Here is a 19,124-nt window from a genome sequence, read left to right on the forward strand (position 1 = left end):
TTCTATACACATCACTATCCATGAATAAAAGATGTAGTGTTATCTTGAAGGACTACTCTTTGCATTGTGACATTTGCATTAGAATAACAATTGAATCACAGGTTCATTTCACATGAAAAAAACTACTTTGACATTTCTATTAAACGATTCGAAGTTGTGTATTTGTTAAACTATAAATCTAGAAAGTAAAATTCCTGATGAGCGAGTCAAGATTGGGGGCTATATATCACACAATATGAATTTTACTTGATGAAATTCATGTGAGCCAAATAGCCCCGGTAATCAAACAGATTCAAGGCCCAAAAATGGGTAAAAGAAAAGCTATGCAGCTGCGCATAAGAGATGAAGCTAAATCTGAGGTTATAAACAACAGTTTGACAAGCTGCTCAACATGAACCGATCTTGAGGTTAGAAACTGATTTACCTCAGATAATCCTTCAATCATTTCAGAAGCTTTCTGAGCCATCGTTTAAAACGTCTCTCTAGCATGAACCCAACCACCACACCAGCAACAAAGGTGAAAGCACAAACCTTAGAGCATGTCCATATAGAAACCATTCCCCTGCAATCATTGTGTCCAGTAAGAGAATGTCAACAACCAGGCACATCTGGGCCACTTAGTGCTTCAGTTAAATTTAATCATTCATTCAAAATAATTCAATCAGATGCTTATAATGAAGTTCTTCTATAGGCCCAAGGCAATATTTTTTTTGGCAAAAGGTTACAAAACTGTGCCCCAAAATTGTTGTGGAACATAAATACTCTACTTCCCTAGATGGCAACTTGCTATGTAGATCAAACCATCTCCTTCCAAATGACTAACAGATACAGATTTATAGCAGAAAAATAGCAAAACTATAATGTGAACATGCATATGGCAACCAGTGAAGCCATCTCCTTTATAATTAAGGATTCATATTAAAAATTCATTTATGTATTTCCCGCCACAAGTCTCTTGGCTGTCTTTGCATATGTTATTTTTAAGGCAACATGGGGAGTGCACATGGTCAGAAAAGTTTCATAGCAACTCTTCATGGTCCAGAATGAATAAAAAAAATAGACTAATCAAATTATTATTGACTAGAGACAGTAAATTACATTTAAGATTCTCAAGTAGATTTAATAATGATTTAAGCATCCAATCTTCTTTTGGGGTTAAGTAAAATGAAATAAAAACTACAGCTCCAACACTTGGCCCAATTTACAACCTTGTTGTTGAACTCACTTCAAACTAAGAACACCTGCAGTGTAAGTGAATCTGACAGTTTTCCTTGACTAAATAAACGTTAAACTAGAGAATTCACAACAAGGATATCAACTCACTGAAAGTAGACGACATCATATCAACCATGTCATTAGACTCACTACACTATATAATAACTGACAAAATCAATCAAGCACATCGGCAGTGTGAGTGTATTTGATTTTTAATCCATAGTTCGGGCACACGAAATACAGCAATGGAAAGCTGAAATGCGATGCAAGAGGATGAAGCAGACAGGTTGATCAATGACGATCAGTACACAGAAAGCAGAAGCCCCCATCATGCAAATGTAACATATTAAAACGTGAGCAATTCCAAAACATTGACAATGCATCTATTCTTACTTTGATTACTCTTATGTTAAAAGATTCAAGTTTTTCCACTTTCCCAGAATATGGACTAATTAAAACTAGTCAACAATGTCATAAGTTTCCAGCAATGATACGAGGCCTCTCTGAGCTAGAACAACAAGAGAGGCACAACTATACATTAGTCCTGCCATTATTCCCTAAATCAAAACCTTACAATCTGCAGGAATGTTCATCAAAGTTTCAAATTTAAACCAAGGTTCACATCATTAATCCTGATCATCTAATTTTTGAAGAAGAATTCGAAGCAACATTACAAATCCTAACAAACAAAAACCAACAAAATTCCAACTTAAACAACCTAGAAATTTTGGAAGCAATACCTGGGAGCCCTCTGCATTAGAACTAGGGCTTGATCGGAAGCTCCAGAACCATCAACGGCGCCGCTCTCCGAGCTTGATTCTTGCGCAAGAGAGCGGAGGCCAAGCTTGAACTTATCCATAGACGACACCGATGGATGGAATTCGAGAATCGATGAGAGAGCTTGGCTAGGGTTGATGAACTCCGCCTCCCTCCCTCCACGAACGAGAAGAAGCTCAAAGAGATGGCGCTAAAAAAACCTATCGAGACTTTGGAGGAGAGAGAGAGAGAGAGAGAGAACGAATGAAAAATCGAGTTAGGATTGGACTGGGTTGACCCGAACCAGCTCGATGCAAACCAGTTCCGAGCCCAACCTCTTGACTATATTTTTTTGATTACCAGGTTATTAAAATATAGTTTTTATTTAAATATAATTTTGACTTTGGTTGACTATATTTTGATTATCAGGTTATTTAAATTTAGTTTTTATTTCAAAATGGGTTCAATTTTGAAACAAAGCCTTATTAATTCATTCTTCTCTCATTTGAACATGCACCCACTATTGATGTTCTTAGTAATCAGTAAACACCATATTCATTCTGATTACAATCTAAATACAAAAAATTAAATAATAGTAATAAAAGAGGAATTCTTTCAAACATATACATGGGTTAGTTTCCCATTTGTTATACCAAAACCAAACTAATTTTCCTCTCCTGGTACATGTTGCCAATTTGTTTGGTTTGCCAAGTGCCTCCCTTCAAGTACCTAAAGAAGAACATGAATGCATCAAGGTCTCAATTTCTTGTGAAGATAGACAGGATAAGATGTGGGAATTACCTTTTACAGAAAGCCTTGGTTTTTTGGAAGGCTTAGGATGTTGCCTCAGGTCCCTCTTTCTCTTCTTCTCTTGAGTTTTGAATGATCTTCCCGACTAGAGACGGCTGATCTTTGAGTCCGAAGCTTTTAGCAACATGCCCTAAGTGGAGTTTTTTAACCATGAAAATCTTCTTCAGCTCACCTCGATGGGCAGCGTATGCACGAACCCATGAGCAGAATGCATCCTTGGCCAGTTGTTTCAACTTGAGCTGAGAAGATCGCAAATGTTAACCATTACTGACTGCAAATGCCAGGGTCGGAAACGCTAAGCATTTCTATCGAAAAGTGATGCCACCATAAGGTCAAATGCTTTTGTCAAGTCCAATATTAAGTTTATGATTCAAGAATACAAATGAACAAAACAAACTGAACACTAGAGATTTGAAGAGAAAGTATCACCTGCAGATTTCTATATATAAACAAACAACTACATAGGGAAAGAAGAGGAAATGAAATACCTCAGATGATATGAAAAGACTCTACTGCCTTCTGCAATAATAGAACCCAAGGATGCATCTCCAGAGATATCAACTTCCTATTACTGTGTTTTTGTCCAGGCAATGGAAAACTATCTAAAACCTTTTGCAGAGGATAATCTTTTAATGACACTCCGTGTTTCTGTAAATCATGCAAATAATCAATTTCAACAGGTTGAAGGAATAGTAAGGCTTCTCCCTTTTCACCCAATCGAGCAGTTCTTCCAACCCTGTCAATTTATGAATAAAATATTGGTTACTATACATGGTCCTACAGAGGAATAAGGGAATGCCAAGATAGCTCTAAATCATATTGAATGAAGCAACAGATGCAACAAAGAAAAGCGATGATAAGAGAAACTACCTATGCACGTATTCAGAAGCCTCGCCTGGAGAATCATACTGAATAATGCATCGAACTTTTGGAAAATCTAAACCCCTTGCAGCAACATCTGTACATAAAAGCAATGCTGATTTTTCAGAATTAAAGCTTTGATATGATGTCTTGCGGTCCTCATGCTGCATGTTCCCGTGTAATCTAATTACTTTGCAGCCTATAAACTTTAGCTTTTGATCTTCTGTTGCTTGCAAATTAGCAGCCCAGCGGAAACCACTGAGAAGTGAATAGTGGAAATCCACTGCATCACATGTTGAAAGAAAAACCACAATCTGCAGAACAAACCTGTAAGCAAATCTGTTGATTTAAACGAAAACAACTTGAGAGATGAACATTGCATCAATAGAAACAAAAGACATGATTTTGAGCACTGGCAACAAATTAAAAAGAAAAAATCCTATGCATTGGAACATAGAGGCAGCCAGAGAAATATCAGAAGTAAAATTAACAAATAAATCCTGATATCCAACAGAAAAGGTTTGGCTCACATACAGATGAAATAGGTGAAAAAAACATCAGATATCCAAAGAGGAAAGACAAGGTAGCATATGGTAATATGTAAGGCTGCATATGATAACAAAGGCATATTAAATAATTTTACATCAGCAGAGCAAACAAATAAACTCTCTGTGTGCATGTGTTTTTGTATGCCACACAAAGTCCCCGTTTTAACAAGATCAATCCTCTTATTCATTCTAGAAACTTCAACTAAATCAGAAGCTTATCATTCAGAAGGCTAAGGGTATGATTCACGGGATCATAATGCACTAGAAAAAATTGTTAGAATGGAAAAGGTTATTACCTTCTGCGATGACATCCTTTCCAGTAAACTCCTAAGAATGGAGAGGAGAGTCACTAGCCGTAGACCACATGACACTGCAAATAAAAATGTGAAACATAGATTGTGTAACAAACCAACTTAACATGCTAGCTAATGAAAAAAGAGCATCTAGTCAAGTTTCCGACTGGCACAAACCTTTGACACATTTCTGAATCAATTGAGTTGGAAGATTGTAACTCTCAACCCCAACGTTTGCTGCCAAATCAACATGTTCAGCAATTTCTTCTTCATCAGATTCTAAAAAAGCAATCTTTTTGACGGATGGCTTTGGGGGCTCTGAACTAATCTTCTTATCCAAGCCAACCATTATGGGATTCTCTAAGCTGATATTAGCTAACTGGTTCACCTTGTCATTTAAAGTTGCTGACAGAAGTAAGTTCTGCCTCTTAACATTGAAGGTTTTTGCTGTAGTATTCTCTCCTGTACCAAAAGTGCCATGCCTTGAACCAAGAATATCAAGTATTTCTTCAATTGCTTTTCCAAAACCTAGTTCAAGAATCCTGTTGATGAATAAAAACTAAAACAATAAAAAAGCGCACTTAAATTTTGTGGAATGCAAGATGACTGCAAAATGCAACTTTTGTGTGTGCGCACGCACACGGGTGTCTGAGAGTATAATCTTCAATGTAATATAGCCAAAAAGAAAACATCTTCACAAAAAGTCATACCTGTCAGCCTCATCAAATACTATCCAGCGCAATTTCTCATATGCAAAGGAAGAAGTATTCCTTAAATGATCCAAAAGGCGCCCAGGAGTTGCAATTAGAATATTTATCCCTGAAAATACTATAGTCAGACAACTGGCATAATGTAAAGCCAATAATGCTCTAGATGGCTAGGTAAAGAACGGTCTTGGCATAGCTCCAAACATCTTATACAGAAACCATTTTTGCATTTCTATTGATTACATTCAATCACAAGATTACAAATCAATATTGATATCGCGCTACTTCCAGCAAAACTAAAGAAAAAAAAAAAGACTAAATTCCATGCACATACAGAATGATAATTTCAGAAATAAAAGTTCACACCTTTGCGTAACCTTGCTTTCTCTTTAGATCGATTCTCACCACCCATGATATACCCGGGAACAATCCAATGGAAACGATGTAGCAGCTTCTGTAGAATTTCATAAACCTGCATACACAATTCCCGCGTTGGCACAAGCACCAACGCTGCCAACATTTTATTAGATCAATCAATGCAAATGGTGCTGAAATATAATCAATTCTTCAATTAAAACAACATTCAGAAAAAAAACAATATCATAAAAATATACCAAAAGTTCCATGAGAGCGTTCAATCCGAGGTTCATACATCTGCAACAAGTGAACAATCGGCGCAAGGTACACAATCGTCTTCCCCGTGCCAGTAGCGGCATTCACAAGGCTTGATTCTCTCAAATTAAAGAAAATTCAGAAAATTAATTCATACAAACAATTGAAATAATAGAATTCAAAAAGGATACACATGCTGGCCCGAAATCACAACCGGAATCGCTTGCGCCTGGATCTGTGTCGGAACCTCAAACCCCATTCTCTCTATAAACAATTGAAAACAAGAATAAAGCATCAATTCCATTCAAATTAAACACGATTGAATTGAAAAACGAGGTAAAAGGAGACCTTGGAGGTGCTGACAAAGGGTGGGATGGAGGCCAATATCAGAGAAGGAGCAAGAAGCAAAGATTCCACTCTTATCTTCGTCCTTCTTCTTCGAACGATCGCCATCCTTCTCCTCCGGCTTCGATTTCATGGCCTCCAATTTGGGTTTCTAGGGTTTCTACTCCCGGGCTTCACTCCCCGCTAAAACCCTTCAATCCGAGAATATAAAATATCATTATATCAACGGTTCAGATCTACTAATCATGTGTTGATCTGACGGCTCACATCACCCAAGATCCACTTGCAAATATAGCATTCAACATGGGCTCAAACTTCAGGCCCATATATTAACAACTAATTCTGGGCCCTAACAAGCCCACCACTGACAAGCCCAACTAATCATATGTTGATCTGACGGCTCACATCACCCAAGATCCACTTGTAAATATAGCATTCAACATGGGCTCAAACCTCAGGCCCATAATTCTGGGCCCAAACAAGCCCACCACTCACAAGCCCAACCAATCATATGTTGATCTGACTGCTCACATCAGCCAAGATCCACTTGCAAATATAACATTCAACATGGGCTCAAACCTCAGGCCCATATATAAACACATAATCCTGGGCGCTAATAAGCCCAACATCCTCTTTTTTTCTTTTTTCTTTTCCATCTTTTCTTCCTTTTTCTTTCTTTTTTTCCCCTTTTTAAAATTCAATAATTAACATTTTTTTTTGTTTCCCTAATAACCCCTTTTTTAAAAATAAATAATAAATAATTCAAATATCAATGATTTTCATATTGTTTAGCAATTGGTAAAATGGACAGAAAATAAACATTTTAATGAATATAAGAACAAAATAAGGCAAAAACAACATAATTCAAATTATATATAACAGACAAGCATGAAAAAGAGAAGATGCTTTTTCTTTTCATGGCATATTGACTGATAATTTTTATTAACTAAAAATAAAGAGTAGACTTTTGTGCTTTCATTAAAAATGATTCATGTGTCTGATTTTGGTGTGAATATTAAGACCAATTTGAGTCACTGTCTGCCATAAGATTGACATGAGGAATTATAGAGGTTTTAACATAAAATAAAGTACCAAAACTAGAGATTCTCATTGGCTTCCTTTCTCTATCATTAACCATAATATATGATTTATTATTTTGGGTATATGAATTGATTAGAGAATAATTAAAAGCATAAAAAAGATTAGTGGAAAGTTGGGAGTGTTTGATGGTGCACTGTGATTGTGACTTCCAACATTGATAATGAAGCATATATTCATGAGGACCAATAAAAGTATGCTTTTTCTTAGTGGTGAGGAATGTGTTTCATGTCAAGCTTGGGAAATGAGAATTTTAAGTGTATTTATTTTGGAAGATATTTATATATATTTAGAGATGAATGGACCATAAGTTTTTTGAGATTATATTAAGTTATTTTCTATATTATATTGATGTACATGGTTAAGGTACAAGAGCTAAAAGGTTGATTGCACTCTATTTTTATTTTTTTTTAAATCATTTTTTATAATGTGTTTTTAAAAGAAATGCATAAATTATAATTATATTAAAGTAACATTATATATATTTAAAAGAAAACAACCCCAACATCTAAATAAAGCGAAGATGAAAAAATTACAAAATAATCATACGCGAGCAATAAATTGCCTATAGTAAATTAAACTATTATTAAGGATTATAAAATTATAAGTGAAAATGTTAAAGTTGTGTTTAGTAAGTGTAGGAGAAAAACAAAATATTTATTTTATATTAATAAAATAATTTTAAAAATCAATGTAAAACACTACTTTTGTGAACCAACCTCAAAACCAGTGTCTAACCATTCATCTATCGATCATTTTTATGGATGTCATTAACACCTATCATGTGATTGTTGTCACCCTTTGATCAAGTACATTTCACGTTGATAATATATATATATATATATATATATATATATATAACTTAGGAGTTCACACTTACAATAATAAAAATTAAAAGTATAGTGAAATGTCAATTGGATTTTAGTTTGAGTTGATTAGTTGTTGTTTTGTATTTGTGTTATCATTTATAAGTACGATAATACTATATAACTGAAATGTATCAACCGTTAGTTTACAATCTAACGGTTGATAATAAATTTATATAAATTTTAATTAGTGGACAAAAGACATGTTATATATATATTATTTATTTATTTATATTTCTCATTTTTTTAGGAGAAAGTTTCTCACTGACAGGCAGCTTGAAATGGCAATTTATGGGCCACATAGTAGACAAAAGTATTGATTTGAGCTTTAAGTTTGGTGTCTTTCTTTGAAGATGATAATGAAATGAGATAAGTGCATACATTTCAGCGGTGATTGTGAAGGAAAGCATTATAATTCATTGAACAGAGTTCTACGTCTTATGACAGAGTCATATAACTTTGAATTTTTCTTTTTTATTTTTTATAAATATTAATAAAATCAAATGTTAGTGTATAAAGATTTTTTTAAATAGATCACACGGTTTCGGTTGAGTGGAGAAAAACTTTGATTACTATGTTTTATAATATACATATTTTTATTTTTAAAAAAAAACTTATTATTTATTTATGATTTGCTCAATAAACCAATATTTAAAAGCTAATTAACAATTTATTTATATAGCCATGGCAATAATAGTTTAACGGTTAAAAAATTAACTATCATGTGAGAGATCAAAAAATAAATAAAATTTTAATAATAAAAAATGTTTGTATTTGGACTTATACACTTTGTGCGAGAAAGTTTAAATTAAATATATTCATATATATTTAGTATGGAAAGATGCAATGCTTAATTCATTGGCACGTACTTCACTTTGATGCATAGTTATCAAACCCGGACCGGCCCTACGGGCTCGGACCCTGGCTGACCCAGATGACCCGGTGCTTCAACCCGGTCCCGGCCTTTTAATTAGACCGGTTATGCAATCAACCTGCTCGACCCGCGATTGACCCGCTTTGACGGTGGTTAGACCGGTTGACCTCAGGTTGGGATCGATTGACCCTGGCGGTCGAACCGATTGACCCGGCCATCGAACTAATCGACCCAGCTTTGATTTGTAATTTCAATTTTCGAACTTTTGGTTATATATCTGGATTGAGTTTGGTTTGATAGTTTAATGATAAATTTAAACTTTTTATCGTGAATTAAGATTATCATGTATTGATATTATGTGAAGTTTGAGCTTTTTCCTCTTTTTCTACTACTTCCAAATCAAAGATTAGCAATTATTTTTGTATTTTTTTCCATCAAATTATTTATTTGATAACTAATAATTCATGGATATTATTATGATATATTATTATATAATTAAAAACTAATTTATAATTTTAAAAATAATATTTTAAAATATTTTTATCAACCCAGCATTGACCCAAATGACCCGACGGTTGAACCAATTGACCCGTGACCCAGAATCTTGACCGGGTCAATGCCCGGGCCGGGTCTGATAACTATACAGTTTGATGTCAGTGTGTCATGTTTTGGGCCATATATATATATATATATATATATGGATAAAAAATTAATAATAATTAGCGAAGACATGAAGCTACACGCCTACACCAACATCATTGACGTTGATTTTTATTTTAACTATAAATTAATAAAGCTGGGCCAATTTCACTTAAATCTATGTAATTAATATTTGTTATAAGTTTTGAAGTAGCATATTAGTTATAAAGTGATTTTAAGAAAAACTCATACGTAATATTATGATATAATTAAACAAGCCGATGTAGGATGATATTTTGAAGGTAATTAATTAAGAATTTCAAATTTTGATGAATCATACTAAATATAACATGCTAAAAACAATTTTATTAAATGAATAAACTATGCATTTATTTTTTAAAAAAAACTAAACAGATTTATAGATAGTAAAGCAGATAAATAAAAATAAAATAAAATAAACAAAGTGTTAAAAAAAGTGAAAACAATTCGTATTCAAGGTTTCTTATAAGAGTTATGTGTGAGGATAACCTCTCATTATTTCTTCTACAGTTATATGATGAGGGGTTATTCTCAAAAACTTAGTCAAACTACTGTAATTATTATACTTTTTATATTTATTTATTTTTTATTTTGTAGTTTGTCGATTTTGTAATAAAAAAAAAAAAGAATAGAGGCCCTCTTCTCAAGGAGTCTATAACATGTTTGTGCATGTTAGTTGTGCACCGAATTTGTGATTTCTTTGTCAAGGTCTCACTCATCTTGCATGTGCAGGCTAGAGAGCTAGATATAAAATTTATATTCAATGAGATTTATTTTTATATACAATAAAGAACATGTATTTCTTTTACGATTGATTTCATGTGTTTGAGGCGAACATGGTTTTGTCTTACCGTGGTGCAGAGAGCAAAGCAAGATTAGAGCGGGTGGTGCATGGGAGCAAGACTTCTTAGGCTCGTGAAAATAAAATCGTGCTTAATCTTTGAAAGAGATTCCGATTGGGCCGGAGGATTAGAGTGAGTGGTGCAGGGAGCAAAACTCCTTAGACCCATGAAAATAAAACCGTGCTTAATCTTTAAAAGAGATTCGATTGGGCTAAGAGTTATAATAAAACCAAACAATGAGTATGTGGTCAATTTTATAGGTAATAGAAAGCAAATTTAATGCTTCTAAAAAAAAAAAGTCTTTTGTGCTAAAACTAGATGGCTTTATTGGAGTTGTTTTGATATTTAAAAAAAATTTGATATTTGCAATATCTCGTTTTACTTTTTTGTTTTTTTATTATTAATTATTTTTAATTATTTACTTATTTTTAATTATTGTTTCGTTTGATATCTTTAATATTATTTTTTCTCAATTTATGTGATTTATAGTTGTTATTTATTTATTTATTTTTCCTATCATGATTTTTCTATGATAGTCGTTTTAAATATTTGGTACTTTTCTTTGTTTTTCTATTTAATAAATGTGGTTGAGTATAAGAGAGAAAGAGAGAATAAATAAAGAAATAATTAAAAGTATTAGATGCCGGCCAAGGCTATACTAACACTTAACATGGAATCAACATTGAGACATTATATATTGATTTGCGAATGATCTTCAGGCACGTGAGCTTTGCTGATGTGGTTTAATTAATTGTAAACTTAAGTGTTTATTACTTATATTTTAAGCTTTGTGGTTGCACCTCATTTTAGTGATGGATAGAAAAAGAATGTATTTTTAATTGCCACTCACTATTAGTGTTATTATGATGCTCACAATAAAGTTAAATCTTCACATATTATAAATCAAATAAATGCATTCATGCATACTTTCTTTCTTTTCACATGAATATCCACATTGACACAATACTTGCTTTGAATTTTTTTTTATTAAAACAAATGAAAAAAATTCTTATAATTTAATTGTCTAAGATTTGTTTTTTAAATAAAACTTAAATATTTTAAGGTCCCGTGCTAAAGAAGCAAGTGATTTTGTGAGTGTCTAATATTTTTTAAGGTCACTACACCATTTATTTGGGATTCATTACCATTACTTTCAGAATTATCATTTATTTTATTTTTTAAATTTTGTGTAATTAATGCTTGCCTTTTCCATTATTAGTGGATTTGTTAAATATGTTTCATGTTTCGTATGTTGTTACCCTTTATATCATACCCTTTTTTTTTTTAATCAATTTACATGTAGTTATTTGTTTATTTTTTCTTTCAAAAACACTGATATAGTGGTGCATGACACATTGTACGAAATAACTTGCAATATCAAAACATAAAATCACTTGTTAAAGTGTTTAATTAATTGTTTAAATAAACTAAAACTAAAAAATTCTCTAAAACAAAAAAAAACTCTTTGTTTAGAAAAAAAAATTAATAGTTTTTTTTTTTAATTAAAACGAACAAGGACTAAAGATGATTTTCACCTTTAAAAAGTGGAGGGGGATTCTTAAAAATAATATTCAAAAGATATAAAAAAAAAGGCAACAAATATATAATCTAAATTTTATATTAAAGAAAAAGTGGAATTCTCTGGAAAAAGCGGAAACCAATGAGCATATCAGCACGTGCACTTTCCACGTCATCACCACCCTAATGCTCGTTCACACGTGTCAAACGCAAGAAGGACCAAGACCCACGTGCGCTGTTGTCAACGTGTCACACGCTCACCGCAAGATAAGGAGATGCGCCGCTTTAGCTCCTTATCACACACGTGGCTCAATAACAACCTGCCACGTATTAAACGAAGACAACACCGAGAAAATGGCCCATTTTGCCGACTCCGATCGCGCACTCGTCGCAACTCGTGATTTTAAAAAAGCGGCGGTCAACCGAGGAATCTTGAAACCACCGGTTATATCCGGTGGTTTTTCATCGGACGGCTGAGATTTTTCTCTGGGAAGAGCATTCAAGAAGATATCTATTTATTTATATATATATATATATATATATATTTTTTTCATTATTTATTTAAAATTTTTTTTCATTTTTGTTATTTATATTGAGATCCAGATGAACTCGAGGGTCTCTTTTTTTCTCCGGACTTTTTCATTTTACTCGAGCTGGGGTTTCGATAAAGGTATCGCCTCTCATCCTTTTTTTCTTGATCTTTAGATGGAGTAGGCCATGGATTTTGATCTGTTTGTGGGGTTCGCGAGGGTTTCTTTTTGGTTGTGAGATCGATTCAATGCGGAGTTCCAAGTTTTGGCTTTTCAGGGTTCTATCTGGTGTGTGTTTTTTCTTCTCGAATCTCTACTTTTTTTTGGATTCTTTTTTCTTTGGTGTTTGATGTGAGGTTCTTCATTTTGATTTTGATTTTGGTTTGTGTTTGTTTTTTGATTGATTTGAATGGTAAAAATGAAGGAAATCTGGGAGCTTGGAGTTGGAGCATAGAAGATTAGAAGGGGATTACTGATGAGAGGTTGAAAGGTGTGATTTTTGAGGATTCAATGGTGATGGATCAGGGACTTCAGAAGCTTGCTGCCATGACGAGTGGCTTTCAGTATGATGATTTCTTCACAAACCAGTACTCTTTGAATGGGCGAAGGTTAGAGCAGCCAAACTCTTTGTATACTCACCAAAACTTTGGTGCAAATTCATATGTTCATGTTCCTGTTATCCAAAATAGCCCCCCTGCAGCAGTGTCTTCAACCATGGTGGCTGCCAGGGATTCATCAGAGGATTCAGAGATCTTCTCTGATATTGCCCTAACTTACATTAGCCGTATGCTCATGGAGGAGGATATTGATGAGAAGGTGAATATGTATCAGCAGCAGGCTGCACTTCGAGCGACCGAGAAGCCGTTCTATGATATTCTTGGCCAGAAGTATCCATATCCACCTTCTCCTGATCAGCCTCCCTTGTATTCCAATCACTACCTGGAGAGCCCTGATGATAGCATCAATAGCCATCACTATGCAAATCCACAGCATGGTATTGGTAACAATAGCAACGGAGTGATGGATCATAGATATACCTATGATTCTGTGTGTTACCCACATATGCAACTTCGTCCTGTCTCTGTTGATTCTTTGTCGTCGACGCCGTCGATCGGCTCTTCTTGTGGTTCTCTTGATTACTCTACTCAATCAAGTGCTAGTAATGTTGCGGAAGTAGCAGAAGAGCCTCAAGTGAGCAGTGGTAGCTGGGTTTCAAATCTGTTTGTTGACAGTCAGCCTGCTTGGCACTTCAGGAAAGGAGTTGAAGAAGCTAAGAAGTTCCTGCCTAGAGATGATAAGCTGGTAGTTGATTTAGAGGCCAATGGGGGTTCACCGTATCCGGTATCGAAGAAGAAAGGGAGTGATAGATTGAATGGGAATGAGATCAAGACAGAGGAGGAGGGAGACCATGTCAGTTCTGGGTCTAGATGCCGGAAGAATCCAAACAGTGAGGATTTGGCTTTGCAAGAGGGGAGGAGCAACAAACAGTCAGCTGTTTACTCTGAGGAGGCTCTTCGATCTGATATGTTTGATCTGGTTTTGCTCTGTCACAAAGGGATGCCGAGGAAAGGTGGTGTCCAAGTTCTTCGAGAAGCACTCCAGAATGAAACCAGCAAGAATTTGCAGAGCAGTCAATCTGGCAGTGGAAAGGGCCGAGGGAAGAAGCAGAACAAGAAGGAAGTTGTGGACCTCAGAACTCTGCTCATTCATTGTGCTCAAGCTGTGGCGGCGGATGACTGCCGGACTGCGAATGAATTGTTGAAGCAGATCAGGAATCATTCTTCCCCTTTCGGAGATGGAACGCAGAGGTTAGCACAATGCTTTGCAGATGGGCTTCAAGCTCGGTTGGCCGGTACTGGTAGCCAGATTTATCAATCTCTTGTGGCAAAGCGAACAACTGCTACTGATATCTTGAAGGCATACCAGCTTTATCTTGCTGCTTGTCCCTTCAAGAAGATCACACATTTCTTATCCAACCAGACCATTCTTAATGTTTCAGAGAAAGCATCGAGGGTGCATATCATTGATTTTGGTATTTATTTTGGTTTTCAATGGCCATGCCTCATCCAACGTCTTGCGGCCAGGCCGGGAGGGCCTCCAAAGCTCCGGATCACAGGCATTGATGTGCCTCAGCCAGGGTTCCGCCCAACTGAGAGAATTGAAGAGACCGGTCGAAGATTAGCTGATTATGCCCATGGGTTTGGTGTCCCATTTGATTATAACTCCATTTCATCCAAGTGGGAAACAATCACAGTTGAAGACCTCAAACTCGACAAAGACGAGGTGCTCATCATCAACTGCCTCTACCGCTTCAGGAATCTTGTAGATGAGACTGTGGTTGTCGATAGCCCGAGGAACAAGGTTCTAAACACCATAAGGAAGGCCAACCCTGATGTTTTCATCCATGGGATAGTGAATGGATCATACAGTGCACCTTTCTTCGTCACTCGATTCCGTGAAGCTTTGTTCCACTTCTCAGCATTGTTTGACATGTTAGACACCAATGTACCGAGAGAAGACGCCCAGAGGCTGCTGATTGAGAGAGATCTCTTTGGCCGTGAAGCTTTAAATGTAATCTCTTGTGAAGGTTCAGAAAGAGTAGAGAGGCCGGAGACATACAAGCAGTGGCAGGTGAGGAACCTTCGGGCCGGGTTCGAGCAACTGCCGTTAGATCCCGACATCATGGAGAGAGCCAAAGACAGGGTGAAATCCAATTATCATAAAGATTTTGTGATAGATGAGGATTGTAGATGGTTATTGCAAGGTTGGAAGGGGCGTATCATCTATGCTGTCTCCACATGGAGGCCTAAGTGGAGTTAGATATGTTTGTTCTTGATGTTTTGTTCAATAGGTGAAGAAGTGCTGATGCAGTGTGTATGCTAGAGTTTTCAACTCTTTGTTTTTTGTTATGGTGAGGAGGGACATACACTGGTTCAAACATAAGGTACTAAATTTTTCATATCAATTCATGTAACTCTTTCTATCCTTTTAAATTCTCTCTTGATGTATTCAAATATCTCTGCTTGTTTTACAGCTGATGTTTTAAGGCTGGAGGAATACTGTCTACTTATCTTGGCAAGTGGAGAATTTGGAAGATTGATTGATTGATTGATCTTCAGGTTTAAAGAGCATGCAAATGACTAGCAGAAAGAATAAATACTGTAATACATCATGCCCTTGGTGGAGCAGTCTCCCACCTGTGAAGAGTGGGAATTTTAATCCCCATACTGAGAGAAATGGCTTTGTTTTGATGCCCAAGCTTCTCTATTATGTTTTCTTTTTAATCTTTTACTGAGATAAATAAAAAAATAGTTATTTCTATGTCAGAGGATGATGGTACACGTGTGTTGCCTACAGTTAATATAACAGTATCATCATTTTGTGGATAAAATTGTTTTGCCATCTTTATTGGTGTGAAATCAAATAGAAATATATAATTATGGGTATAATTATCACGCCCGCCATGTCAATCAACTGTAATAATCAAATAAGGAATAGGTTACTAATTTGTTTTTAAGAGGTATTATTAACACAAGTAACCCACCATCAGCTATTAAACATCTGATAAAGAAACAAATTAAAATTCATTACCTGTCGGTGTTATTGAATTCATACTACATTTGATGATAGCTTTATAAGAGACAAAACTTCTTTAATTTTTTTTTTAAAAAGCTTTTTAAAATGTATTATGTCTCAGGATATGCACTATGATTTTGAAAAGTTGGACATAGTACCAACTCGGTGTCCTATCACCGTCCAAGGCCTTGAGCAGTAGAACACATCACATGATCCTAGTCTTTTTGTAGAGAATGGACCCCTTCACAGATACCATAAAGAAAAAGTGAACATCAAACCCATCAATGGGTCCCCTGTAATAAATTATTAGAGAAATATGAGTTCCAATGAAACAAGTTGCATTGATGTGCATACATCCATCTCACCTGTTTTCCAGACGTTTTGTTTTTGCTAGGCAACTTGTTTTGAACTTTGAAGCACAAGGAAACATATCTGCGTATAATAAAGGAATAATCCTTATAACTGACCCTTTTATTATCCTCAGAATAGTCCTTTTATTACGGTAATGTCATCATTTTAGTCCCTCTATTATGAAATGTGTTCATTTGATCCTTTTATATTTGATCCTTTTATTTTTCTTCAATTGAGAAATATTGGTCATTGTCTTAACGATCGTCATTGTCACTGTCCATTTTTGCTGATGTAACATCCACTAACACTGACGTGGCCATGTTTAATATTAAAAAAATCAATAAATGGTTTAAAATATTAGTAAAAGCTTTTACATCATTTAGGATCACACTAATGTGACATCCATTAACACCTATATAGAAAACCTTTATCAATATTTTAAGTCATTCATTGGTTACTTTTATGTTAAACGTTGCCACCTCAGTGTTAGTGGATGCCACCTTAGTGTTAGTGGATGCCACATCAGTGAAAATGGACAGCGATAATGACAATCGTTTAGGCAAAGACCAATATTTCTTAATCGAGAAAAATAGATGGACCAAATAGATGCATTTCATAATAAAAGGATTTAAAGGGTGACATGACCATAATAATAGGGACTATTTTGAAGATTATTCCTAAAATAAACGAAAATTTAAGATAACAGTGATAAGAGTGGTTGTCATGTATAATTATCAAATCAAAAAGCATGGTTATCATTGTGACCTCTGTTTTAAATTTAAACATTGATGTAAACGTGAGCCACATTGCAAATTTATAATGACAAGTGCTAAAGACCGAGTGCTGAAAATCAGACATGAAGTCTGAACAGTCAGAGGAGTAATTGAATTGTGGACAAACCTATTTGATTTTGGCAGCAAATTCAACATACCTACATATCTTCAGATTTATTCTCCTCACCAAACCAGCGAGGTGGATCAAACCCAGACCCACCTGCAATGTGAAAAACCACTTGTTTAGAGACAATCAACACTTGTTAGACCACATTTATTTCACATAGAAATATTCCACGTAATGAACCAATGCAGTGACAAGCATGTCCACTTGCAATGTGAAGTTAACTGTGACTTGGATCATTGTTGAATTTTACACTTTTGTTTAAGAAGATATCTGAGTCAAAGAAATTACCAACAATGTCAAATGGAAACAGTGATAGGTTTAGGTTTGAAATTGTGCAACTTCTCTAAGCAATCAAAGGAACTATCAGAATTCTAAATGGTACTGAATATGATTGCAGTTACATGTTATTGAAATTCCGGTGCTGAGGCCAGTACTATTGAGAGCTTTTTACCAGCAGCTTTAACTTAAAATGTTACCTGAATATTGACTATAGAAATCACCAACAATGGATAACAATAACAGCAATGAATCATACTTCAAAATTGTGTGATTTCTCAAAGTCCAAAACAACACAATGTCCAAGCAATCACTTCTCATCAGTACTGAGATTTTAACCATGTAGCTTTAATCTGAAATTTTATCTGAATATTAACTATAGATTCTCCAAATGCATTGCAGAACAGAGCATCAGTATGATTTTTTATGGTAGAAAGAAATAAGGAATGGATATCTAACAAGCAAATGGGATGCAAAAAGGGAATTTGGATCATCATTCAAACCTCAAAATTCAATCTTATGGGAAAATCCAACACCATCTTTCAACAAGAAGAAGAACAAAATGTGAAAAAGCTGAGAAATTACCAAGAGGGTTGCATCGACAGAGACGCCAAGCAGTCAAGATTGTACCTTTGGCAACTCCATACTTCTTGTACGCCTCCATGGAGTACTGGCTGCATGTCGGCACATACCGACAGCTCGGTGGCAGTAATGGCGATATCTCCCCTGATTGCAAACAAATTAATGAGGACATGAAGATGGGGATCAAATCTAATAAGGATTCGAGCTTTTACTCTTGTAGAATTTCAGCATAGAAAGAGCGGCCTTGACCCCCAAATCCTTCACTTCTTCATCTGAGAACCAGAAAAACAATAATCAGCAATGAAAAAAGCTAGATTAGAGAATAATACCATGATAAAGAAAATCAAAGCTCACCGGGAACACGATCCCGATCGGATTCATTGAGAGCACAAGCTTGAATACGAGAAGACGATGAGCTCAAGGATTGGGGTCGGATTACGGAAGGACTGATTAGAGTTTGTGGAAAAACCTGAAGCTTTGCGGAGAATTTGGGGCGATGGGATCGATGGATGATCGAAAAAGAGAGAGGAACGGCGAGGAACTCCATCCGCGGGAGATGATTACTCACGCGTTGTCCACGCGATGAACGATTTCGAACAGTGATAACTCATAGCGGATTCGGGTTTGCATGTCTTGAACCCGATAACCCGAAAGTGATACTTTTTTTTTTTTTAAATAAAAATGTAACGGATATTGAAAAAAAAAATGCACGATTGGCATTTTAATCTTTTAAATTTTATTTTTTGAAAATATAGATAAAAATTTTGGGATTTCCTTGATAAGGTATATAAGCAACCATGAATTCCATTTTTCCTAAAGTGTACATACACATAGGAACAAAATTAGTATAAAAACTATTTGAAATACCATCAAATTGTTGCAACTC

General features: G+C 35.2%; 4 protein-coding genes across 11 annotated transcripts; 1 reads left to right on the top strand and 3 right to left on the bottom strand.

The window, feature by feature from the left end:
• LOC120273971 lies at window positions 1–2,195 on the bottom strand. The gene is made up of 2 exons (XM_039280719.1): window positions 1,956–2,195; window positions 1–562 (listed from the first exon to the last, which is right to left on the bottom strand). Exons 1-2 carry the CDS (start codon window positions 2,072–2,074, stop codon window positions 442–444), a joined length of 240 nt encoding a protein of 79 aa, XP_039136653.1. The 5' UTR covers window positions 2,075–2,195; the 3' UTR covers window positions 1–441.
• A 305-nt stretch (window positions 2,196–2,500) lies between these two features.
• Window positions 2,501–6,324, bottom strand: LOC120274036 (DEAD-box ATP-dependent RNA helicase 17). Of its 2 annotated transcripts, none has more exons than XR_005540687.1 (11): window positions 6,151–6,324; window positions 5,994–6,066; window positions 5,805–5,914; window positions 5,557–5,700; window positions 5,194–5,302; window positions 4,661–5,025; window positions 4,487–4,560; window positions 3,652–3,956; window positions 3,270–3,517; window positions 2,773–3,020; window positions 2,501–2,700 (listed from the first exon to the last, which is right to left on the bottom strand). XR_005540687.1 is itself a non-coding variant. In XM_039280781.1 (11 exons), the coding sequence occupies exons 1-10, from the start codon at window positions 6,278–6,280 to the stop codon at window positions 2,805–2,807; spliced, it is 1,773 nt and encodes a 590-aa protein (XP_039136715.1). In that variant the 5' UTR covers window positions 6,281–6,324; the 3' UTR covers window positions 2,501–2,700; window positions 2,773–2,804. The 2 variants fall into 2 exon arrangements, 1 of the variants encoding a protein (XP_039136715.1); XM_039280781.1 differs by having other exon boundaries at window positions 2,773–3,027; window positions 3,278–3,517.
• Window positions 6,325–12,616: 6,292 nt separating this feature from the next.
• On the top strand, window positions 12,617–15,879 carry LOC120273456 (scarecrow-like protein 9). Of its 4 annotated transcripts, none has more exons than XM_039280080.1 (4): window positions 12,627–12,693; window positions 12,831–12,841; window positions 12,978–15,497; window positions 15,588–15,879. In XM_039280080.1, exon 3 carries the CDS (start codon window positions 13,064–13,066, stop codon window positions 15,371–15,373), a length of 2,310 nt encoding a protein of 769 aa, XP_039136014.1. In that variant the 5' UTR covers window positions 12,627–12,693; window positions 12,831–12,841; window positions 12,978–13,063; the 3' UTR covers window positions 15,374–15,497; window positions 15,588–15,879. The 4 variants fall into 4 exon arrangements, with proteins under 4 accessions (XP_039136015.1, XP_039136014.1, XP_039136016.1 ...); XM_039280082.1 differs by lacking the exon at window positions 12,627–12,693 and having other exon boundaries at window positions 12,702–12,841; window positions 12,978–13,161; window positions 13,243–15,497; XM_039280081.1 differs by lacking the exon at window positions 12,831–12,841 and having other exon boundaries at window positions 12,617–12,693.
• Window positions 15,880–16,115: 236 nt separating this feature from the next.
• On the bottom strand, window positions 16,116–18,832 carry LOC120273457 (UPF0161 protein At3g09310). Of its 4 annotated transcripts, none has more exons than XR_005540534.1 (6): window positions 18,593–18,832; window positions 18,451–18,510; window positions 18,242–18,382; window positions 17,412–17,473; window positions 16,495–16,561; window positions 16,116–16,370 (listed from the first exon to the last, which is right to left on the bottom strand). XR_005540534.1 is itself a non-coding variant. In XM_039280084.1 (5 exons), the coding sequence occupies exons 1-4, from the start codon at window positions 18,783–18,785 to the stop codon at window positions 17,412–17,414; spliced, it is 456 nt and encodes a 151-aa protein (XP_039136018.1). In that variant the 5' UTR covers window positions 18,786–18,832; the 3' UTR covers window positions 16,116–16,422. The 4 variants fall into 4 exon arrangements, 2 of the variants coding, with proteins under 2 accessions (XP_039136018.1, XP_039136017.1); XR_005540533.1 differs by having other exon boundaries at window positions 16,116–16,422; XM_039280084.1 differs by lacking the exon at window positions 16,495–16,561 and having other exon boundaries at window positions 16,116–16,422.
• Between the last annotated feature and the right edge of the window lie 292 nt (window positions 18,833–19,124).

Source organism: Dioscorea cayenensis, chromosome 12 (genome assembly GCF_009730915.1).
Source record: "Dioscorea cayenensis subsp. rotundata cultivar TDr96_F1 chromosome 12, TDr96_F1_v2_PseudoChromosome.rev07_lg8_w22 25.fasta, whole genome shotgun sequence".
NCBI classification, from domain to species: Eukaryota; Viridiplantae; Streptophyta; class Magnoliopsida; order Dioscoreales; family Dioscoreaceae; genus Dioscorea; species Dioscorea cayenensis.